Genomic DNA, 25,497 nt, shown 5'->3' on the forward strand with positions numbered 1-25,497 from the left:
ACATCAGTGTGGAATGTGTAGTCTCGAATGTGTTTGACAGCAGATCAGAAGAGGAAGATCCACAGCATCCAAGGCAGCGATGATGTGCAGTGGTGGGATGAGCACATGGACAGGAGCAAGGGTTACAGCTGAGTCAGAAACTGACAGTGCTCAGGGAGTGAGTCCTGTCCAGGGGAGGTTCCGCTCTCCTCAGCTCTAACTTATGAGACTCAGCATTCCCCAAATTTGATTCCTGTACCGGGATGTCTTCACCTCTGCTGGGATGTCCCAGACCATTCACCTCTCCCAGGATGTCCCAGTCCATTCACCTCTCCCGGGATGTGGCAGTCCAGACCATGTTTGATGGTAATATTGTTCAGCGTGCAGTAAGCTAGGATGATTGTGATCACTGTCTCTCTCTCTCTGGGGAATACTGTGATCCATGCCCGGGTGTAACCAATTCTTGAAACAGTTCTTCAACTTCCCACAAGCTTCTGTCTGTAAGCTGCCTCAGAGAGACACAGGCACCAATAAACAACACCTCTTCAGCAACCTAGACATAAAAGGGGCAATCTTACCAAATATTCCATGTGTCAAACAAGCATGAAAACAAAATGAGGCAATGTATGATTCTTGCCAGTAAGGGGAATGGGTGGAACCTAATTACACCGGGAAACTGGCTGCTGAGCTCCAGGGCGCCATTTTGCAGGTTGAAGGTGCAACTGCCTTCCCCTGGCCACCCGGGGGGTTGCCGGGGGGAGGGGGGCGGTTCAATGCCCTTCGGTCCCACTGGTACGCCATCACGTCAGATCCTCATTGGTGGTGACCATACATGATCCTTGCGGGTTAGGAACACCACCGGCGAGCACGCAAGTTCAAGTAAGCCTGGACAATTGCGTCCAGGACTCTCTAATGAATATTTAAATCATGATTTTGCCGTCAGAATAGGGCCAGTAATATCGCGAGAGGTGGGAAACCGGATCTGATTTTTTTTCCTCTCTCTGGCCTTACTGGCTCGCCACACCGATCAACCGGTGTGATGAGCCAGTAAGATCATCCCCAAAGACAACACTAACACCTGAAGTTAGAACTAGTTACCACTTTAAATCATAGGTTTAAGGTGCGAGGGGCAAGTTTTAAAAGAGCTGTACGAGGCAGATTTTTTACACAGAGAGTGGTGGGTGCCTGGAACTCGTTGCCGGGGGAGGTAGTGGAAGCGGATACGGTAGTGACTTTTAAGGGGCGTCTTGACAAGTACATGAATGAGATGGGAATAGAGGGATATGGTCCCCGGAAGCGTAGGGGGTTTTAGTTAAATCAGGCAGCATGGTCAGTGCAGGCTTGGAGGGCCAAAGGGTCTGTTCCTGTGCTGTAATTTTCTTTGTTCTTTGTTCTTTGTAAACTTTCAGGCTGTCAGTTTATAGGCCCGGTCTTTCCCTTACCAGTGGGACTTAAGGCCATTGAAGCCCCCCAGTTGTAAACAGCCTTGAGACTTAACCCCTTAAAAATTGAATCTAATACAACATAAATATTACAAGTTGTCAGCCATGGCTTAGTTAGCACTCTCATTTCTGAGTCGGAACGTTGTGAATTCAAGTCTCACTCCAAAGTGCTGAGCACTGAGGCTGACACTCCAGTGTAGTACTGAGGGAGTGCTGCACTGTCAGAGATATCATATTTCAGATTAGTTAAACCTCTGCCCTCTGGTGAATATAAAACATCCCATGACATTTTATTGTAGAAGAGCAGGTTATTCCCGATGTCCACGTCAAAATAATCCCGCAATTAATGTACAAAAACTAATTTTCTGGTCTTTATCACATTGCTGTTTGTGGGATCTTGCTGCTGTAAATTACAACAGTCACCACCACTTAATTAGCACTTCACTGGCTGTAATATTTTCAGGTACCAAGCGTATGAAAGTTGATATATAAATGCAGTTCTTTCTTTCGGAGGGAAGAGTTATGTTTCCTGTGCACTGGAAATTTTAAACCCATTGATGGGAAAGTCTACCAGCCCACAGTGACATTGACAATTGACGTATTGTGCACAGGACTCTTACTGTAGGCTCCTGAGTGTTTCAGTGGATAAAAACACACCAAGCTGACAAATCAGGGACTCTGGGTTAAATTTAGAGGCGGCATTGGCTGAGTGGTATTATTGCTAGACTATTAATCCAGAAACTCAGCTAATGTTCTGGGGACCCGGGTTCGAATCCTGCCACGGCAGATGGTGGAATTTGAATTCAATTTTTAAAAATCTGGGATTAAGAATCTACTGATGACCATGAAACTGTTATCAATTGTCGGAAAAACCCACTGGTTCACTAATGTCCTTGAGGGAAGGAAATCTGTTGTCCTTGCCTGGCCTACATGTGACTGCAGAACCACAGCAATGTGGTTGACACTCAACTGCCCTTGGGCAACTAGGGATGGGCAATAAATGCTGGCCAGCCAGTGACGCCCATGTCCCACGAATGAATAAAACATTTTTTTTTAAGTGAATTTGTTGTGAGATATAAATATATACAAAAGCTACATAAAACAGCAGATAAGCAACACTATATTCAGCTTGCACCAAACATTGAATCAACCAAAATTTGAAAATTACTCAAAATCTTTCCCAGAACATGAAATGAGTTTCAGAAGAGTGTATGGTTTTCATATTACACGGTTATCACAGCGAAGCACGGTGGGCTGAGGGAACTCAGGTTCTGTAGAGACTCACCCCCACTCCCTCATCACACTCAGACCCAGACAGAAAAGTTCAAACGTTACTGATGGTATTAGTCAAACACCTGTCAACTGAAGTGGATCTGTCTATAATTCACTATCTAAAGCAAGGTCTGATTCTATCCTATACCCACTCCTGAGAGCACAGGGGGCACAGCATTAAAATTTGAGCTCAGGTTTTCAGGGATGATGTCAGGAAGTGACAGGAAGGCAGGTAGAGCAGGAATCTCTGACTGTATCTCACTCTCCAACCACTATTCAGTTTTGAATACTTAATACGATTAATGTTACCAGAGAGGCAGTGCTGGGTAGACTAATGGGACTGAAGGTGGACAAGTCCCCGGGTCCGGATGGAATGCATCCCAGGGTATTGAAAGAAATGTCAGAGGTAATAGTGGATGCGTTAGTGATTATTTATCAAAACTCGTTGCATTCTGGGGTAGTGCCGGTTGATTGGAAAACGGCTAATGTTACGCCGCTGTTTAAAAAAGGAAGGAGACAAAAGGCGGGTAACTATAGGCCGGTCAGCTTAACGTCTGTCGTAGGGAAAATGCTGGAATCCATTATTAAAGAGGAGATAGCAGGGCATCTGGATAGAAATGGTTCGATCAATCAGACGCAGCATGGATTCATGAGGGGAAAGTCGTGCTTGACAAACATGTTGGATTTTTATGAAGATGTGACTAGGGCGGTTGATGGAGGAGAACCGGTGGATGCGGTGTTTTTGGATTTCCAAAAGGCGTTTGATAAGGTGCCCCATAAAAGGCTGCTGAAGAAGATTAGGGCACACGGAGTTGGGGGTAGTGTGTTAAAGTGGATTGGGGACTGGCTATCCGACAGGAAGCAAAGAGTCGGAATAAATGAGTGTTTTTCCGGTTGGAGGAAGGTAACTAGTGGCGTGCCGCAGGGATCGGTACTCGGGCCGCAACTGTTTACCATTTATATAGATGATCTGGAGGAGGGGACGGAGTGTAGGGTAACGAAGTTTGCAGACGACACAAAGATAAGTGGAAAAGTGAATCGTGTGGAGGACGGAGAAGATCTGCAGAGAGATTTGGACAGGCTGAGTGAGTGGGCGAGGATATGGCAAATGGAGTATAATGTTGAGAAATGCGGGGTTATACACTTTGGAGGAAATAATAACAAATGGGATTACTATCTCAATGGAAACAAATTAAAACATGCTACCGTGCAAAGGGACCTGGGGGTCCTTGTGCATGAGATGCAAAAGCCCAGTCTGCAGGTACAACAGGTGATCAAGAAGGCAAATGGGATGTTGGCCTATATTGCGAAGGGGATAGAATATAAAAGCAGGGATGTCTTGATGCACCTGTACAGGGCATTGGTGAGGCCGCAGCTGGAATACTGTGTGCAGTATTGGTCCCCTTATATGAGGAAGGATATATTGGCATTGGAGGGAGTGCAGAGAAGGTTCACCAGGTTGATACCGGAGATGAGGGGTTTGGATTATGAGGAGAGGCTGTGGAGATTGGGTTTGTACTCGTTGGAGTTCAGAAGGATGAGGGAGGATCTTATGGAGACTTATAAGATAATGCGGGGGCTGGATAGGGTGGAGGCGGAGAGATTCTTTCCACTTAGTAAGGAAGTTAAAACTAGAGGACACAGCCTCAAAATAAAGGGGGGTCGGTTTAAGACAGAGTTGAGGAGGAACTTCTTCTCCCAGAGGGTGGTGAATCTCTGGAATTCTCTGCCCGCTGAGGTGGTGGAGGCTACCTCGCTGAATATGTTTAAAGCGCGGATGGATAGATTCCTGATCGGTAAGGGAATTAAGGGTTATGGGGATCAGGCGGGTAAGTGGTACTGATCCACGTCAGATCAGCCATGATCTTATTGAATGGCAGGGCAGGCTCGAGGGGCTAGATGGCCTACTCCTGCTCCTATTTCTTATGTTCTTATGTTCTTATGAAAGTGATGGTTGATCTGGGAGAATGCAGCCAGAGCCATGGCACCGCAGCTAGTTCAACTGTACAGAGAACACAAAGAAGACTGGAAGAGTAATAGTGATAGGACATTTGATAGCTAGCTGAACAAACAGCCATCTTTACAAATGCAGATGTGAATCCAGGATGGTGTGATGCCAGGGTCAAGGATGTCACAGAACGGCTGCAAAGAATCCTGAGGGGGTCAGGGGGTGAGCAGCCGGGGGCAATGTCCACATTGGTACCAACAACACAGATAGGAAGAGAGATTTGGGCTTGCAGTCAGAATTTAGAGAGCAGGGCAGAAAATTAGCAATTGGGACCTCAGAAATAATAACCTCCGATTTCTCTTGGTACCAGATACAAGTGAGAAATGGGAGGATAAAAAAGACAAATTTGTGGCTGGAAAGATGGAGAAAGATGGAGGGCTTTAAATTCCTGGGACATTGGGATCAGTTCTGGGGGAGATGGGCCATGCAGGTTACACCTAAACAGAGCCGGGACCAACTCCTCACAGGGCGATTTGCTGGTGCTGTTGGGGAGAGTTCAAACTTATCAAGGGAGTGGGAAGCAGGAGATCAGACTGGAGAGGAACACCAATAGTATTGGGAGAGGCAAATCGCACCAGAGTAGGAAGTAGTGAGATATTATTTGGGTTCAGAGCAAAAAAGGAAATAATCAATGTCTAAATTATGGTCACAGTGCATGTTTCTGAATGTATGACCATGAAACCATTGTCGATTGTCTTAAAAACCCATCTGGTTCACTAACGTGCTTCAGGCACTGAAATCTTTCATTATTACTTGGTCTGGTGTACATGTGAATCCAGATCCACAGACTCTTAACTGCCCTCTGAAATGCAACAGCAAACCACTCTTTTCAAGGGTGATTTGGGATGGGTGATTAATGCTGGCCCAGACAGTATTACCCACATCCCCTGAGCAAATAATAAGCAAACATATTGCTGAGTTGCCGATGCAAATACCCATGGGGAAATATGATGTTGTGGCTGAAAGGAGGCTGGGACTGGGTATTAAACATTTCAGATTATAAGGTGTTTAGGAAAAATAGGGAAGGAGAGGAGGAGGGTAGTAAGATTGATGAAGTAGAATGTTACAGAGCTGGATAGAGAGGATGTCCCAGAAGGATAAAGGACAGAATCTAAATGGCTCAAGGTCAGGTACAATAAAGGTGCAGTTCCATTGCTCAGTATTGTCTATAGGCCACCAACTAGTGGAAAAGATGTAGAAGAACAAAACTGCAAGAAAATTACAGACAGGTGCAATAAGAATAGAGTAGCTATAATGGGAGACTTTAATTATCTGAATATAGAGTGGGATAATAATGGTTAAAGGGCAGAGAGGTGTAACTGTTCCCAGAGTGTGTTAATGAGAAGATTACATTGAAGTATGATTCCACTCCAATGAGAAAGGAGGCATTGCTGGACCTGGTTTTTCAGAATGAGGGGTCCAAGTGGATCAAGTATCAGCAGAACATTTAGGGACAGTGATCATTGTATCGTAAGGTTTAGGGTGACTATGGAAAAGGAGATGGAACAATCCAGAGTAAGATTAATGAACTGGGGGAAAGCCAAATTCAATGGGGTAAGAATGGATCTGATCCACATAAATTGGAATCAAGGGTTGGCACAAAAACAGTAATTGAACAGTGGACTACATTTAAAGATCAAGTGTATTCTCACAAAGGGAAAAGGCAGAGCAAAAAAATCCAGAGCTCCCTGGATGACAAAAGAGGCAGAAGTTAATATGAAGGAGATAAAATGTGTTTATGACCGTTGTCAGGTAGAGAATACAACAGAGAAACTGGCTGAATATTGAAGGTTTAGAGGGGAATTGGAAAAGCAAATTGCAGAAGTAAATAGACAGTATGAGAAGATTCTGGAAGGTAACATGAAAGGGAGTCCAAAAGTCAGTAGGGATATAAATAGTGAAAGGGCGCTAAAAGGAAGCGTGGGGCCAATTAGGGACCAAACAGTGATTTCTGCATGGAGTCAGGGGGCTTGGCTGAGGTATTAAAATACTTTACATCTGTCTTTACCAAGGAAGAAGATGCTGCCCAGGTCATGGTGAAAGAGGAGTTTGGATGCATCTTGGTTTGTTAAGACACCTGAAGGATTCTCTTCTTAAACCTCTCTGCATCATTTTCTCTCTCCCCTCTGTTAGGACCCTTATTAAATCCCACCTCTTTGACCATATTTTTAGTCATCTCCTCCCAATATCTCCTTCTTTGTCTCAGTTTTAATTTTTCTCTGATTACATCTCTATGAAACACTTTGGGATGTTTGACTATATTAAAGTGCTCTATAAATACAAGTTGTTGTCCTCTCACATTCCCTCCAATCCTCAAGGTACTGTCCTGGAGTACAGACTGTGGACATTGATTGGCCTCTAGTGCTCTGTTCGAGTGGCCATTCAGCATGTGTAGACCCAAACAGTGAATGTTGTGAGACAATGGAGACTGTCACATCCGAGACACATCCTGCCCTCCCCCGACTTCCCAGCTGGGCTCACTGATGAGGAACGGGATTCCTGGTTGATTCTCCCCTCCATCGACCAGAGATGCTGAGGCTAATTGAAGTCCCACCATTACTACCCCAGAAATGGTTCCTTCCCCAGGTGCTTTTGCTGATGGATCAGAAGCTGAAGCCTTTCTAACCATTGAGCATCTGATTGCCTTCTCGGTCAGTGTGACTTGTACTGACCCTGCACTGAAAAGATGCTGAATTTATACAGGAACATCTATACATATTGATGTTTTCTTTTGGTGATATTTGGTGATCTGGTCAAAGGTTAAATTGACCTTCTTGAAATAATTAGATTGATGGTGGGAGAGGTTGGAGACAGACACTGCTGAGACAGACGGTGCTTTGGAAGGACAGCTCCGCTGTGTGAGCACTGGAGAGTAAACAACACAGACAATTCTCAGTGTAAGGGAAACAGGTGAGCAGGCTCCAAGTCCGTGTGGCGATGTCGGTGTTTGGAAAGACAGGAGGAGTCGGTGAAACAATCCTGACCCACATCACACTGGAACGGTTTGTCTCCTGTATGGGCTCACAGATGTTCCCAAAGATCCAACATCTGTATGAAGACTTCAGTACAGATCTCTCACACTGATAGGTTTTCTCCTTTGTGTGAATGTGTTGTTGGACCAGAAGATACACTGATTATGTGAAAGCTTTGTCACAAACTTCGCACTTGAAGAGTTTCTCTTCTGTGTGAAATCAGGAGGGTTTTCTGACACAGTATGTAGATAGGCCAACAAGAGGCGAGGCCACATTGGATTTGGTACTGGGTAATGAAGCAGGCCAGGTGTTAGATTTGGAGGTAGGTGAGCACTTTGGTGATAGTGACCACAATTCGGTTACATTTACTTTAGCGATGGAAAGGGATAGGTATATACCGCAGGGCAAGTGTTATAGCTGGGGGAAAGGAAATTATGATGCAATTAGGCGAGATTTAGGGTGCATAGGATGGGGAACAAATCTGCAGAGGATGGGCACAATTGAAATGTGGAGCTTGTTCAAGGAACAGCTACTGCGTGTCCTTGATAAGTATGTGCCTGTCAGGCAGGGAGGAAGTGGTCAAGCGAGGGAACTGTGGTTTACTAAAGAAGTTGAATCTCTTGTGAAGAGGAAGAAGGAGACTTATGTAAAAATGAGACATGACGGCTCAGTTAGGGCGCTTGAGAGTTACAAGTTAGCCAGGAAGGACCTGAAGAGAGAACTAAGAAGAGCCAGGAGGGGACATGAGCAGTCTTTGGCAGGTAGGATCAAGGAAAACCCTAAAGCTTTCTATAGGTATGTCAGGAATAAAAGAATGACTAGGGTAAGATTAGGGCCAGTCAAGGACAGTAGTGGGAAGTTGTGTGTGGAGTCCAGAGATAGGAGAGGCGCTAAATGAATATTTTTCATCAGTATTCACACAGGAAAAAGACAATGTTGTCGAAGAGAATACTGAGATACAGGCTATTAGACTAGACGTGATTGAGGTTCATAAGGAGGAGGTGTTAGCAATTCTGGAAAGTGTGAAAATAGATAAGTCCCCTGGGTCAGATGGGAATTATCCTAGGATTCTCTGGGAAGCTAGGGAGGAGATTGCAGAGCCTTTGGCTTTGATCTTTATGTCGTCATTGTCTACAGAAATAGTGCCAGAAGACTGGAGGATAACAAATGTTGTCCCCTTGTTCAAGAAGGGCAGTAGAGACCTGGTAATTATAGACCAGTGAGCCTTACTTCTGTTGTGGGCAAAGTTTTGGAAAGGATTATAAGCGATAGGATTTATAATCATCTCGAAAGGAACAATTTGATTAGGGATAGTCAATACGGTTTTGTGAAAGGTAGGTCGTGCCTCACAAACCTTATTGAGTTATTTGAGAAGGTGACCAAAGAGGTGGATGAGGGTAAAGCAGTTGATGTGGTGTATATGGATTTCAGTAAAGTGTTTGATAAGGTTCCCCATGGTAGCTATTGCAGAAAATATGGAGGCATGGGATTGAGGGTGATTTTGCGGTTTGGATCAGAAATTGGCTAGCTGTAAGAAGACAGAGGGTGGGTGGTTGATGGGAAATGTTCATCCTGGAGTTCAGTTACTAGTGGTGTACCGCAAGGATCTGTTTTGGGGCCACTGCTGTTTGTCATTTTTATGAATGACCTGGTTTAGGGCATAGAAGGATGGGTTAGTAAATTTGCGGATGACACTAAAGTCGGTGGAGTTGTGGACAGTGCAGAAGGATGTTGCAGGTTACAGAGGGACATAGATAAGCTGCAGAGCTGGGCTGAGAGGTGGCAAATGGAGTTTAATGCGGAAAAGTATGAGACGATTCACTTTGGAAGGAGTAACAAGAATACAGAGTACTGGGCTAATGGTAAGATACTTGGTAGTGTGGATGAGCAGAGAGATCTCGGTGTCCATGTGCATAGATCCCTGAACGTTGGCACCCAGGTTGATAGGGTTGTTAAGAAGGCGTACAGTGTGTTAGCTTTTATTGGTAGAGGGATTGAGTTTCGGATCCATGATGTCATGTTGCAGCTGTACAAAACTCTGGTGCAGCCGCACTTGGAGTATTGCGTACAGTTCTGGTCGCCGCATTATAGGAAGGATGTGGAAGCATTGGAAAGGGTGCAGAGGAGATTTACCAGGATGTTGCCTGATATGGTGGGAAGGTCTTATGAGGAAAGCCTGAGTGACTTGAGGCTGTTTTCATTAGAGAGAAGAAGGTTAAGAGGTGACTTAATACAGGCATACAAGATGATCAGAGGATTAGATAGAGGGGATAGTGAGAGCCCTTTTCCTCGGATGATGATGGCTAGCACGAGGAGGCATAGCTTTAAATTGAGGGGTGATAGATATAGGACAGATGTCAGAGGTAGGTTCTTTACTCAGAGAGTAGTAAGGGCGTGGAATGCCCTGCCTGCAACAGTAGTGGACTCGTCAACATTAAGGGCATTTAAAGGGTCATTGGATAAACATATGGATGATATTGGAATAGTGTAGGTTAGATGGGTTTTAGATTGGTTTCACAGGTCGGCGCAACATTGAGGGCCAAAGGGCCTGTACTGCACTGTAATGTTCTATGTTCTAAAAGCTTAATGGTAAACCTCACATGTGAAGGATTAACTGCTCTGTTTGGATTCTCTGATGAAGCAGTGCGCTCAATTATCTCACAAGGGACCTGTCGCACTCCTCAGACATGAACATCTGTTCTCCCGTAGAATGCACTGGTGTGTGCGGATGGTTGCTGAGTGAGTGAATGATTCATCACACACCTCACACCTGAATGTTTTCTCTCCAGTGTGGATCTGCTGGTGGAGGAGTCGGTGAAAGCCTTTTCACAAACATTGCATCTGAAGAGTTTCTACCCAGTGTGAATGTGTTGATGATTCCTGAGCATCGATGACAGTGTGAAAGGTTTGTCACTCACCTCATGCTTGAAGGGCTTCTCACCTGTGTGAATCATCTGGTGCTTTAAGAGATTTGAGGAGCGAGGAAAAGCTTTCTCTCACACCTCACAGTTGAAGGATCTCTCGCCTGTGTGAATGTTCCAATGTACCTGAAGGTTTGAAGACTTTACAAAAGCTGTATTGCAAACCTCACACTTTAATGGTTTCTCCTTGTGTGATTTGGTTGATATGCAACAAAGTGCAATGACATTAAGAATGATTTGTCACATAGCTCACCTGTGAATAGTTTCTCCTCTGTGAGTACGCTGGTGATTGACAAGGTTCGATAATTCTGTAAGGCTACTATTACACACGTCACAGTGGAATGACTTCTCCCCATGTGAATGTGTTGGTATGTGCAGAGATTTGATGACACTGAGAATGATTTGACACACACCGTAAATATGAATGGTTTTTCCGTCTGAATGACCTGATGATACAACAGGCTGGAGGATTCTGCAAAGCCTTTGTTACACATCTCATACTTGAATGCCTTCTCCCCAGTGTGAACGCATTGGTGACTGCGATAGTATGATGACTGCACAAATGGTTTGTCACTCATTTCACACGTAAACGGTTTCGCCCCAGTATGAAAGCTTTGATGTACATTGTAGTAAGATGAGTGTGAGAATGATTTGTTGCACACCTCACATTCGAATAATTTCTCTTCCATGTAGCTTTTCTTCTGATAACTCTTTTACAACAGATGCATCTTGTGTCTTAGGAGTTCTTATCGAAGTGGAGCCTTCTTCATACACTTCACATATGAGAAACCTCCCACCATAGGAATGAGTCAGTGGTTCATGAGGCTCAATGAATGATTGAAGCTCTCAACATACTTGGAGCCCATTCAGACAGCTTCCCAGTCACACCCTAATAAATGCTCCTCAGACGAACCTTTGGAAATGTTGATTCTGATGGATGGTTCCAAACTGATGACCAGTTTCAGATTTGATGATAGGTCAAAGGTCCCCTGACCCGACTGATTTCTCGGTGATGGCTTTACTGCTCAATATTCTCTGTGTTGAGCAATGCTGTGAAGGGACACAATTATGTTGTTGTTCCTTTAGTGATAGTCAGGATCTATCTATGGTGTCTATCCTCTCTGTACTCTCTGATGTAGTACGGTGCAATCCATCTGTAAAACAGGATTTCCTCCAACTCCCTTTCGTCCTTGCTGAAGGGATTAATTCCTCCATTAAAGACTGTTCAACAGTGAGTGCCAGTCTGTTATGTTATAGAATGGAGATTTTGAAATTTCTCCTAATTTTCAGAAAATATTTGATGAAAACACACCAGCAGGAAGTGCTAGAAGCTAAGGAAAATATTACTTCAGTGTAGCTATTTGAAGGGTTCTGGTTTATCCTGGGAAATTAGACACACTGCACTCACTCAGACTTCGCATCACGAGTTCAGTTATCAGACACAGCACTGGGCAAAACTATCAAATCCAAGCCCAGGCTTGGGAAAGGCCGTGGCCTTCAGGTAAAATCTTTAATGAAGGCATTAAAATACATTTCAATAAATGTGTCTCTGTCCCTCCCAGATGACTGCATCTCACCTTTTCAAATTTAGTAATGACCCATCAACAAAATATAGCATGAGATGAGGAGTTTGACTGACAAAGAGAGATTGGGCAGTTGAGGCCGATACTCTCTGGCGTTCAGAAGAATGAGAGATCTAATTGAGGTACACAAAATGATAAGGGGGATGTAGATGTGGAGAGGATGTTTCCTCTTGTAAGACAATCTAGAACAAGAGATCACAGTTTTAGGATAAGGGATGGCTGATTTAAAACAGAGATGAGGAGAAATTGCTTCTCTCAATGGGGAGTCACTGTCCGAAGTCTGCACATTCTCCCCTTATCTGCGTGAGTTCCTCGGAGTGCTTTGCTTTCCTCCCACAGTCACTGCCTCAGTGTGGTGGGTGCCAGGATTTGAGTAAATTTAAGGAAGAGGTGGAGAGATTTTTAATTAGTAAGGATTTGAAGGGCAATGGTGAACGGGCAGGAGAGTGGTGTTGATGCCAGGATGAGATCAGCTGTGATCATATTAAATAGCGGAGCAGGCTCAAGAGGCTAAACTACCTACTCCTGCTCCTAGTTCTTATGTTCTTATGACATCAGAAGGGAAATGCTTCCAATAAACACATTCAATATCCAACACACAGCTCCAATCCAACAGCTCAGCTCTGACAAAGGGTCATCTAGACTCAAAAAGTTGGCTCTATTCTCTCTCCACCGATGCTGTCAGACCCTGCAGAGATTTTCAAGTATTTTCTGATTTTGTTTCAGATTCCAGCATCTGCAGTTTTTTTGCTTTCGCTCAGTTCTAGGATTAATGGCTCTCACAGCCAGTGAGAGACAGAGGGAACAGGAGCCCAGCCCACAACAGAAATGCTAATTATTTATGCAATAAATCGCATTGGAGAGGCAGAGCTTCATTGTCCCTTTGACAAAGGGTCATCTGGACTCAAAACATCAGCTCTTTTCTCTCCTTTCAGATGCTGCCAGACCTGCTGAGATTTTCAAGCATTTTCTCTTTTGGTTAGAGCTTCATAGTCTCCGTGCTCTGCCCAGTTCTGAGCAGCCGCTTTCCTTGCAGACTCTCACTGGTGGGAACTACATTATCCATGCTGCATGTGTCCCCGGGGCCTGTGCAGTGAGGGGCGGCAGTATGGAATCAGGGGAGTGCCAGCCCGCGGTGCCTGATGGGAGTTGTAGTTCTGCCACGCACAGTGCCGGTTGGCTCCCAGCGTTCGGGAGTTGGGAATGTGAGGAAGCGCGAGCCCCGAGCGGCTGAATCGAATTGAAAAGCAGAGATTGATCCTTGGGAGGAACCAGAGCGATGGCGGTGGGAAGATTCACTGTTGCAGGAGATTTTCTGCATAAAAGTCACACAAGTCACAGCAGTCCCACTGACTGCACAACAGAGTAGAGCTGTAAGAAGAGGATAGTGTGGTTGGGCATGTCATAGGCTGCTGAGAGGTTGCTTCTCTCTCCCCAGATATTTCCAGACCTGAGGATTTCCAGCATTTTCTGAATCTAAAGTTTTAAAATTTATTTGTCAGTGTCACCAGTAGGCTTACATTAACACTGTAATGAAGTTATGGTGAAAATCCCCTAGTCGCCACACACTGGCGCCTGTTCGGGTACACTGAGGGAGGACGTGGCATGGCTAATGTACCAAACCAGCACTTCTTTCGGACTGTGGGAGGAAAGCGAAGCACTCTGAGGAATTCACGCAGATACGGGGAGAACGTGCAGACTTTGGACAGACAGTGACAGAAGCTGGGAATCGAAGCTTGTACCTGGCGCTGTGGGGCAGCAGTGCTAACCACTGTGCCAGCGTGCCGCCAGATTTCCTGCATGCACAGGATTTTGCCCCATTGGATTCCAAGAGCTGGCTGTATGCATGTCAGGGAGTGTAGACTATGGGCTGATTCGATGGAGCTTTGAAAATAACAACAATTTGTCTTCATGACTTCATGTGGACAACTTATTTCAATTGGAGAGGTTAAGGAGGAGCAAAGGTAACATTTACAAGCTGTGCAAGGGCAGAACTACAGATTCATCAATCATTAAAAGTAACGAGGCATCCCAGGTGACTAACAAAAAGCTTCTCGGCCTTTTGGCTAAGATCAAGTGTAGTAGGATTGGATGCTGCACTTGGTTGAGGTCATTGGGTTACATTGAAGCTTCATATGTTTCATATGAAGCAATTTTTAAAAGCGGCATCCCGGCCTTTTGGCTAAGATGCAAATAAGCTCAAGTCTTGGAGGAGGTGTTGCTTTGCTCCTCCAATCAGCTTGGCTCATGTAGATCGGGCCCAGGACAAGGTGGTTTGGTCGCCTGCCCTGTCTTGTCAGCCTGGATCGGAAATGCTTCAACTTGTTGAGACTCTGAATTGGATTTGATTTGATTGAATTGGAAAAGTATTTTAAAAAAGGGCTGAATTTGGAGCTGAGGGAAGCTGAAGTTCCACAGCAGGCAACCTCTGGATATGGTAGGGCTGTGAATTATTAAACCATAGGGCATCAACTCACCCAATGAGCCCCAGCACACTCCCTGAGTCACCAAGACAATCTCCCAGAAATAGAGACACTCCTCGATCACTGGGTCAATCTCCCCTCTCCGGGTCACTGTCTCTCCTCTATCCGTCTGTTCTGTGAGTGTGTGTCTCTCTCTCTCTCTTGTGTCCATCTGTCCTGTGCATGTGCTGATTCCACGACGACACATCATCGCTGCCTTGGATGCTGTGGGTCTTCCTCTTCTGATCTGCAAATCCCAGGCTACTCATCCCACACTGATGTCAGTTTGAAAGCCTCTGAGGATGAAGAATGTTATTCCCACACTAGGAATGTCTGTCACACATTTAGAAGTCTCACAACACCAGGTTAAAATCCAACAGGTTCATTTGGTAGCAAAAGCCACTCGCTTTTGGAGCGCTGCTCCTTCGTCAGGTGAGTAGGACTTCTGTTCACAAACAGGGCATATAAAGACACAAACTCAATTTACAAAATAATGGTTGGAATCGCATTCCACATCCCTTGATTGAATACAAAAATAGAGAGAGAGAAATGATTTAGAATGTAACGTGCAGCACACTCAGATTTGATTTGATTGGATTAGATTTATTCTTGTAACATGTATTAGTGTACAGTGAAAAGTATTGTTTCTTGCACGCTATACAGACAAAGCATACCGTTCATAGAGAAGGAAAGGAGAAGGTGCAGAATGTAGTGTTACAGTCATAGCTAGGGTGGAGAGAAAGATCAACTTAATGCGAGGTAAGTCCATTCAAAAGTCTGAGAGCAGCAGGGAAGAAGCTGCTGCTGCTCTTCGGAGCAGTGCTCCGAAAGCTAGTGGCTTTGCTACCAAATAAACCTGTGAGACTTCTTACTGTGTTTACCCCAGTCCAACGCCGGCATCCCCACATCATGTCACACATTTACCAGGGTAATTGAGACAGCAGCTGCAATAAGTGAGGCTTTATTCAGATGGAACAATGACAAGTTTAAATCCCCACCTGATCTGCTGCTCAAAGTCGCCTCCGTTTCACCAGTCAGTTTCCCAAACTTCAGGAAACTCATGTTACTCCAGAAATATTTGGATTGGCTGTGAGAGACGTCAATCAGAGAGCCCACCCACTCTGCCCATTTCCTCCTCTTCCTCTTTCACAGCGGCTTCACTTCCTGGAGGGACTGAAAACGAAGTGAGGAGATGGTGAGTGAAGGAGCAGAATTTATAATAATTACATTGCATAATATCCACACTAATGTTCAGGCAGTCTGACTATCCTGTGGGGAATCAGGTGTGGAAATGCCCCTTATGCTGTGTGAGAAGATCCAGCTAAGAGACCTGTTTACTCGGTGCTTTGGTTTGAGCTATTTGATTGGAGCTGTGTGTTGGATATTGAGTGTATTTATTGGAAGCATTTCCCTTCTGACTTACACTTCCATTCTGAGTTTTATTGATGGGTCATTGCTGAATAAGAGGTGAAGTGTAATTATTTGGGAGGTGCAGAGACACATTTCTTCAAATGTGATTTAATGCCTTCTTTAAAGATTTCACCTGAAGGCCTCGGCCTTTCCCAAAAGCCTGGGCTTGGATTTGATAGTTTTGCCCAGTGCTGTGTCTGATAGCTGAATTTGGGATGTGCAACTTGAGTGAGTGCAGTGTATCTAATTTCCCAGGATAAACCTAGAACCCTTCAATCAGCTACAATATTTTTGTATTTTCCTTAGCTTATATCACTTCCTTCCCATTGTGATTTCTTCAGATAATTTGGGAAAACGGGGGAAAAGTTGAAAATATCCATTGAATTAACATTTCTCCGGATTAAACACAAACTTGAAGGGTAAAACTGGTCTTTACCAGGACAATATGAGTTCATAGTTCATTGGTAACTTGTTTTACACCCCGCTTGAAGGTCTATTCCATTGACTTCATGGTGCTATCAGATGTGCATGGTGGCACACTGGTTAGCACTGCTGCCTCACAACACCAGGGACCCAGGTTCGATTCGAGCCTTGGGGGATTCTCTGTGTGGAGTTTGCACGTTCTCCCCATGTCTGCATGGGTTTTCTCTGGCGCTCTGGTCACTTCCCACGGTCCAAAGATATGCAGATTAGGTGGATTGGACATGATAAATTGCCCTTTAGTAACCAAAGATGTGTAAATTAAGGAAAAATAGCGGGATATGTGTGGGGTTATGGGGATAGGGCAGGGGATGGGCCTGGGTAAAATGCTCTCTTCTGTTGGAGATTTGGAGCAGACTTGATGGGCTGAATGGCCTCCTTCTGCATTGTTTTTATGATATTATGATTCCTGAAATGAGGAATTCCAGCATTTTCTCAATCTGTCAGAGAGTGAGTGCAAATTTGATGAGTCTAATGGTCTCCTTTTGCCTGTAGGGATTCTGTGAAGTGCCTGGGCAGAGGAAATAAAGTGGTCACATTGTCAACTACCAAGTGTCCCTGCTGGAAACAGACTGTGGAAAATTGCAAGTGACACATGGGAATCGCAGACTGGCACTCACTGTGGAACCGTCTCTAACTGAGGAGTCAACCTCTTCAGCAAAGGAGGAGAGTGAATTTGAGGAAAACCTGTTTCCTTTTCCTGCTTTACAGAAGGATTACGCCGTACTACACCGGGGAATATCGAGAGAATAGACACAACAGATAGATCCTGACCATTACCCAAGGAACAACTGCACAACTGTGGAAAGCTATCCAGTCCCTTCACAGCATTGTCCAACAGAGCAGATTGGGCAGTGAAACAATCATCTGGAAATTGGTCGGGTCAGGGTACTTTGACATATCAGATCTGAAACGGGTCAGTGGTGTGGGACCATCCATCAGAACCAACCTTTCCGAAGGTTGGCTGTGGGCAATCGATCAGGATGAGGCTGGGAAGACATTTGAGTGAAGTGCAAGTGTGGTGAGAGCTTTAATCATTCATCGAGCCTCATGGCCAACTGACTAATTCCTACAGATGAGAGGCTGTTCAAGTGTGAAATGTGTGTCAGATCATAAAATCTTCTCAGGTGTTTTTGTTACAACTACTGTTACAAGGGCAACCACATGGAAGGAAAACGATTCAGCTGTGATGTTTGCGATCAAGGTTTTGTGAATTCCATGATGCTTCTGAGACACCAGGTGATTCACACAGGGGGCAAACCCTTCACGTGTGAGGTGTGCAACAAATCATTCTCAGAGTCATGGACTGTCCGTAATCACCAACGCATTCACACAGGAGAGAAACCATTCACATGCGAGGTGTGTGACAAATCATTTTCGCAGTCATCGACCCTCCACAGACATCGTCGCATTCACAGAGGGGAGAAACCTTTCACTTGTGACGTGTGTGACAAATCATTCTCGCGGTCATCGCACCTCCATAGGCACCAGCGTACTCACACAGGGGAGAAACCCTACACGTGTGAGGTGTGTGACAAATCATTTTCTGAGTCATCGAACCTCCGTGTACACCAACGCATTCACACAGGAGAGAAATCTTTGCCGTGCAAGGTATGTGTTATATATTTAACTGGTTGCATCATTGCCTTCGGAGCTGATCACATGATTTGGTGATGTCATCAGGGTGTTTCACAGGCAGCTGTTTCGTTTCAGTTTGTACTCTGTATAGGGCAGATAACACTGCTTCAATAAACATACTGCGCGTACTTTGAATCCACATGTGCAAACCACATATTTTCTTTTTGTTCAAAACCCACAACCCCTAACAAAGAACATTACAGTATGTGGCAAATGATTCTCAGACTCATTGGCTTCTTGCATACGCTGACATATTCACATTCAAGGTATATGACAAAATATTCTTGGACACATTAGTTTCTTGTGTATACAAACACATTGACATGTATGGATGTGACAAATCAATCCCTGGGTCACATTCCCACTACATACAGCAACACATTTATGCAGAATACAAATCATTCACATGCATGCTAATATCAGAATATTAAATATATATATATGTTAATTTTTGAAACTTTAAAATCGTAATTTTTGAGTTGAAAATACAGAAAGATCGCGGTTTTTTAAACTAATTTTATGTTGTGTTGTGAAATGCGGTTGCCTTGTAGTTGGCTCTGACTTTGTCATAAGATTGAAACCTAATCAGAAGTCCCTCTGGGTGCAGGCTGAAAGCTGTCTCCAGCACTCAGAAAATGTGTCACAGGCAGCACAGCAAAGTCTGAACCATGATTCATGTTTCATTTTCATTTCTTCCTTTAGGTAAAGCTGACCCATAACTCACAGGAGAGCTCATTGACTGGAGGGCGGGTTCTGTACATCAAGGAGCTGACAGAACATGAGGAGTTCACAAGGAAGCAGTTTGGTCCCTCCAACCCCACGATAACCAACTCAGATATGGGGATGAGCGAAGGTGATGTCAGCAGCTGAGTGTTCAAACCATCAGGAGGAGAGTTAATTTACGTGACAAAAGATAACAATTGTGATTTTCTTCCTCTGACAGATAAAAAAGTATCCATGGGCAGAGCAGATGGTGATGGAGGAGAGTTGGCAGCAGCGTCTGAGATTCCCAAAAGGACTGATGAGGAAGGGACAGAGGTAAATACCTCACAGCAATTTGGCATGGCAACTGCAGTGGAGGAGGGAGTGGTCAATGATGAGGTCAAGTTAAATATTGTAGTTTGTGTGAAGGAGGAGCCCTGTGATGCTCTGGCTGCTGTGGTGGAGGGAGGCCACTTCGTAACTTCTGGATGTGTGGAACCTGCCGCTTTGGTAGCAGAAGCTCCGCCACCTCCACGAGCGCACAGACGACATCAGGCCCTTGCTGCTGGTGAAGAAAATGAAGATGATCTGAAACCTCTTGCACGTTTACATCAGGAACAGGTTCAAAGTACGGAGCGTTATCAGGCCATTTCTAACTTGCTTCAGCAAACTTTAACTGAATTTAAGACGGATGTTAACCAGAAGCTTCAAAGTAACAATGAAATTCTTCAGCATCATCTACAAAGAAATAATGAGATTATTCAACAGCATCTACAAAGAAACAATGAGATTCTTCAACAACAGAACGAGATTCTTTGTCAACTTCTGCAAAGAAGCAATGAAACTTTGAATGAAATGAGGCCGATTCTGTCTCGAGTTGTAGCATGGTCCTTCAAAATCCATGAGAAAGGGGGACAGATCTCAAGATAGTTCAGAGAATTATTTGAGGAATGGTGAAGAAAGTCAGGCAATTGGAGGTTCTGGATATTTTGTTTCAAAGGGAGAACTTTTTCTTTGCTTATCTAACAAAATAAGTAGACAAATTAAAATTTTGAGAGATGATGAGTGGCCGCATTTTTGTGAGATTTGGCGCTACTCATCTTTGAATCCTTTTTTAAAATCCTGATGCAAGACCCATAATTATTTGATTCTGATGTGCATAATCTGTGAAATCCTGGTAAATGTTTTAACACCGGGGAGCCGAATTTAGTCAAAGAAATCCTCGTCCGTGTCAGAGAGGGCTGGGGTGGGGCCCAGTTCATGGCGGTTGTTCACTGGTTAGCGAGTTTGCACTTTGGTGATACTGTTGCCCCCATGATGAAGGCCATTCTTGTGCGTTAAAATGTGGACAAAGTTTTCAGCGCCCCGGCACAGATTATTGATACCATGATGAATTGTGAGATATCCTACAGAGCATGGATGAAGCGGAGATTAGAATCCTGTCAGAGGTAGGGCCTCTCCTTCCATCCTTGGAAATTCTGCTGCATGGTATGTTGAGACATCCTGCAGGAGTTTGGGCGACAGTGTCAAGTGAGGGCTGTCCATGAGCTAGATCACCTGAGAAGAGCCGTGGTGAGATTCCTGGCTGATTTTGAGAACTGGCTGCCATGCTTTCACAATCTCGATCTGAGGGCTGGGCATCTTCAGTTTGGTCAAGCATATTTCATCTGGGCTTCGAGACCTGGGGTCGGTCCGAGACCTCAACCCTGGCCTTGCATTGTCTTGACAATGTTTGTCAAGAAGGGTTGGAGGCGGCCGGACGCAATGAGTCTGCAACACCCACCGGGGCCCAGGTTCCTGCTCATTGGGCTCTGGGATGACATGACAGATGAACAGAGAGTTTGGTGAAACTGGATGACTCTTGTGTGTTCCTTGATGATGCAGTCATGGCCTCAACCTTTTCTAGCTCCATGTATTATCCTGCAGTTCATCATTGATCCCGAACTTTGTTCCTTTGTGATGTTGCCTTTTATCGTGATAAGGGTATATGATGAGCACACACACAGGCAGTTTTTCTTTTTGCCTGTTACCCTTTTTTTTAGGGCCTTCTGGTCTACTGTCCTTCTGAGCATTGGTTCATCCTGAGGTGTGGTATCATGTTGTCTCTGATGCCAGAGTACAAGCTTTTGGGCTTATGCTCTGGTGTTGATTTTCCTTCTTCAATTGGAGTTCAGACTGGGTGGAGTACTGGGCTTGTCTCCCTCCATGTGGTCTTGCATGGAGTCGACAAGGCTGATTCTCCTCTGGGGTCTGGACTCCCCGGGAGGGTGGTACCTTGTGATGGTGTATTCCTGAGCTTTTAGGACACTACTCTTCCTATCTGGGCAGATTAGATGTTGACTTGGTGTAGTTCAGAGGGTGTCCTTTTATCTTTGGGGGACAGGGAAAGGTCACATCTCCCCCCAAGATATCCTGTTGGTGGATGTCATGACAAATTTTCTCCACACGAGTGGGGGGCTTAGGAGTGGAAAATGCTTCACATTTTCTTTCCGGTGGGCGGTGGGGTCTGCTTGGTGATTCTGATAGGATTGGGGTGCATAATCTGTTATATCATGAAGCTCAGTCTGGGTTTAACTCCTTGGATCATTGACACAAAGAAAGAAGAACGTCAATGTCTTGGCTCTTTTTTGTGTAATGCTGGGAAGGACAGTAGTTGTTCTGTGGTTCGTACTGAGGAGAGTAGGGATTATTTTTTTCCCGGATTGGGAGAGGGAAGCCTGTCCTCTCCACGATATGACCCCAGTTTTCGTGGGTTTTTTTTCGACAACTCCTCTCCTCATGGTCAAGGCATTTGTGGGGATGATAGTGAACTCGGTTATGTGAGCTCTATTTTCTCTGTTCTCAGGTGGAACTGTGTTACTCTGCTCCTGTTATTTGGTCTTGCTTAGATATATATGATGTTGTACTTCATTACGTTGAAACTGATTTTGATGGTTGTATCCTGGGTTGTCCCTGTTCCTGGGGTATCTTCTGGTGTATTATGCCCTAATTGAATATTTTTTTACCACACAAGAAAGATTTCTAAAGTTTGGAATGTCTTACTACTGTCTGGTAAACAAATTTTCAAATAATGGGGAAAAAAATACTGGCTGGATATCAGAATTTGTGTAACCATGGAAGACAGTTATGGCAAAGAAATGTTCAAGTGGTTGGTACAAAATATTGGAATTGATTCACTGGTGGAAGTGGAGTGGAAGCTTTGTGGAAAAGCATTCGTATAATCTGGACTGGATTCAGAATGCAAGCTGCTAAGTGAAATTATTACTTCAAGAGAATATTTTGAAGCCTATTTTGGGAATGGAGTTTGGAAACTCTCATATGATCATCTTCTGGGGGGATTCTGAGGAGAAATCCACAAACACTAACTTCGCCTGTTTGTGAGACCATTGTAGCTTCAAATGTACTTTGTCATCCATATTAAAATCTGTGTATGATTGCTAAGCAAAAGGGGGAGTAAAGCAGTATTATAAGATCCATTTTCCATGTTTAATAAATGATTTTTTCTTGTTGTTAAAAATAATTAGTGGTCCTATGGCTCTGGTGCTCTGTGTTTGTTTAAAACAAGTACAAGTTATGGTTTTTGAGCCAGGGTTCCATTCAAGCATCTTCTGTCCAGTTATAACATCAACTGAGATCATAGCATGTGGTTTTGGGGTGAGAGGCATCTGAAACTCAACATGTACAAATTTGATTCATGAGGAGCTGGTCTGAATGCCATGGATATGGATGTTTGGATAGATAGGGTTCCCTTGTGGAAAGGAAGGTCTCCCTTTGGTTATGGTCCCCAGACATCTTTATGACAGTTAAGCTGCCCATTGGGAAAAGTAAGATGTCCTCTGAGATCACTAAATGTGGGCAATGAATGTGTTGGAAAGTGCATAAACCCATTGGAACTGAGAGCTCATTGAAACTCAAAAACAGTTGCCAGAAATGTCTAGATGAAATGTCTAGGTATCTATCAAGCTCAAAAGGCACTCAAATTCCTGCATTTAATTCTTGGAAGAAACTGATTAAAATGTTAAAACAATAGCCTTTCACTGTGTCTGTTGACATAAGCCTCAGGCATTGACCTGATTAGTTGTTCACAACAGATTTTACAACCATCCATTGTCATAGTCTGGTGCCTGCAATTTCACAGTTTGATTCACAGCTCTAAATGGTTATGGACACTTTGAAGTGGGACTATGAATTTCATTGTTTTTATAGGGGATTATGCAATTAAATGAAAACATTGTTGTTCTATGGGATAATGTAATTGAAGGAATCTAAATGTCACAATTAGTTTTTTTAAAATGAAGTTTTTAATGAATAAAATGTTGATCAGAAAAAAGTCTCCAATAGACACTTTGCTTTATTAAACCTCACCGTGGACCCTGAGGTCTGCCCATTGGGATAATGGGAGAATTGACATTGGTGGTGTCAGGGAAATGGGTGGTGGATGGGGGAAAATGGGTTGGTTTGAGTTGCCACGAATTGGCAGAGGGACTTCAAAGGGCCATCTGGACTGGGTGGATGGACAGAAGGTGGTATGGAGCGTTTGAGGGGTCATGGGTGGAAGACATAGGATGACAGGATATCAAAGGCCTTATGGATATAATTGGGGCATTGTTTGGCATGGATGGAGGTAATATTGTAATTATGACCATATTTTAACTATTTCTCCTGTTTATGTGACACACCTGAAATAAAATATTCGCTGTGGGCCTGTAGTTTGCTGAACGAATGGCTGGTCACAGCATGTAGACTGGAATCATGAGTATGATAGACTGTTGGTATCTGAATGCACAAAAACCCCCGAGTCTAATTTGAAAAGCCGCCTCAAAAGTGGGCAGCAGATAGATGGGAACACCACCACCTGCAAGTTCCCCTCCAAGTCACACACCATCCTGACTTGGAAATTTATTGTTGTTCTTTCACTCCCACTGGGTCAGATCCTGAAACTCCTTACCTAACAGCACTGTGGGTGTACCTACACAACATGGACTGCAGTGGGCCAATAAGGCAGCTCACCACTGCCTTTTCAAGGACAAATAGGGATGGGCAATAAATGCTGGTCTAACCAGTGATGCCCACATTCTATGATCAAACAAATAATTGTTAATAGTGTGAAGAAAAGAGCAGCAAAGATCAAAACCAAAAACAATCTACTGACCAAATTTGCTGGATCTCTGTTGGGAAGCTGCTGCCACAACACACAGGACCTCAGCATTCGCCCTATCAGACTCCACAGCAGAGTACTGAGCACCTCGTAAAGGACATCTCACACACATCTTGCTGAGACTCAACTGAACACATCAATATGCATCATAACTGCAACCCTCCACTCAGCTCCTTTCCCCTGGCTTCCTGTCCTCACAAACATCACTCCCCCTCACATTCCCTGACTGACCATAACCCACAAGCTATAGAATCTCTGCAGTGCAGAAGCAGACCATTCAGCCCACCAAGTCTGCACTGACTCCCCAACAGAGCATCCCACCCAGAACCTAACTCTGTAACCACACGTATTTACCCCATTAATTCTTCTAACCTACACATCTTGGGACAATAAGGAGCATTTCAGCAAGGCCAATTGACCTCACCTGTCTTTGGACTGTGGGAGGAGACTGGAGCACCCAAAGGAAACTAACGCAGCTACTGGCAGAACGTGTAAACTCCACACAGTCACCCAAGATCTGGTCCATGGCGCTGTGCAAACCACTGAGCCACCATGCCACCCCTCACTGATTCACTCCATGATGACCTGTGAACCTACCTTCTGCCCACTTTCCATCTCAGTGCCCATATGGAACAACCTTCCTGAGCAGGATCGCCCAGTGGACATCCTTTGGATCAAGGAAACCCGGAAAATCACTAACAAATTCCTTGTCTCAAACCCCAACTATCAAATGGCTTCGAACTACCCCAGTGAGAGTGCTCCTTGCTAAATAGGTTCAGGACAGGCCAAGACCCCGAGCAGGCAACTTCCATCACCGGGGCCTCAGTACAAATCCCTTGCATGCACTTGTGGAGAAACATAAACAATGCTGCTCATTACCGAGGAGTGACCCTCTACAGACTAATCACCTTAAACTCAATGAATGAGCCGATTGCTCGGCTTCAGGAATTTGCATTCAAAAAATAAAACAAAAAACAGAAACCCAGACACAAGGAAAACACTGGCACCTGTAGTTCCAACTAGTTAACACTTTAAATCAAATTAAATTTTCAGGCTGCCAGTTTACAGGGGGGAAAACATTCGGTACACAGTTTTGGGACTTAATCCCATAGAAACTGAATCTAACACAACAGAAATTTTACGTGTTATTGTCAGCTGTCGCTTAACAACACTCCTCTGAGTCAAAAAGTTGCAAGTTCAAGTCTCACTCCAGAGACTTGAGCACTGAGGGCTGACACTCCAGTGCAGTACTGAAGGAGTCCTGCACTGTCAGTGGTACCATCTTTCAGATGAGTCAAACCAAGTCCCTATCTGTCCTGTCGGGTAAATGTAAAAGATCCCATGACACTATGTTGTAAATGAGCAGGGGAGATATCGCTGATGCCCCAGTGTGATGTTCGTGTACCTTTAAGATTTTTTAAAAAAATCATGTTCTCTGCAGCTCTCCCAGCCTCAGTTGATGCCGTTGTT

The 25,497-nt window shown here is 44.4% G+C and overlaps 1 protein-coding gene across 1 annotated transcript in view; it reads left to right on the top strand.

Annotated features, from left to right (window-relative positions):
• Positions 1–15,812: 15,812 nt before the first annotated feature.
• The window catches only part of LOC144497721 (uncharacterized), a 28,182-nt gene continuing 18,497 nt past the window's right edge, over positions 15,813–25,497 (top strand). Inside the window, exons 1-4 of the mRNA XM_078219162.1 lie at positions 15,813–15,834; positions 17,025–18,140; positions 18,870–19,020; positions 19,111–19,798. Of these exons, the coding sequence (XP_078075288.1) occupies positions 17,694–18,140; positions 18,870–19,020; positions 19,111–19,798 (1,286 nt within the window). The 5' untranslated portion in view covers positions 15,813–15,834; positions 17,025–17,693. The remainder of the gene's footprint in view (positions 15,835–17,024; positions 18,141–18,869; positions 19,021–19,110; positions 19,799–25,497) is intronic.

The sequence above is a fragment of the Mustelus asterias genome, chromosome 8 (genome assembly GCF_964213995.1).
Source record: "Mustelus asterias chromosome 8, sMusAst1.hap1.1, whole genome shotgun sequence".
NCBI classification, from domain to species: Eukaryota; Metazoa; Chordata; class Chondrichthyes; order Carcharhiniformes; family Triakidae; genus Mustelus; species Mustelus asterias.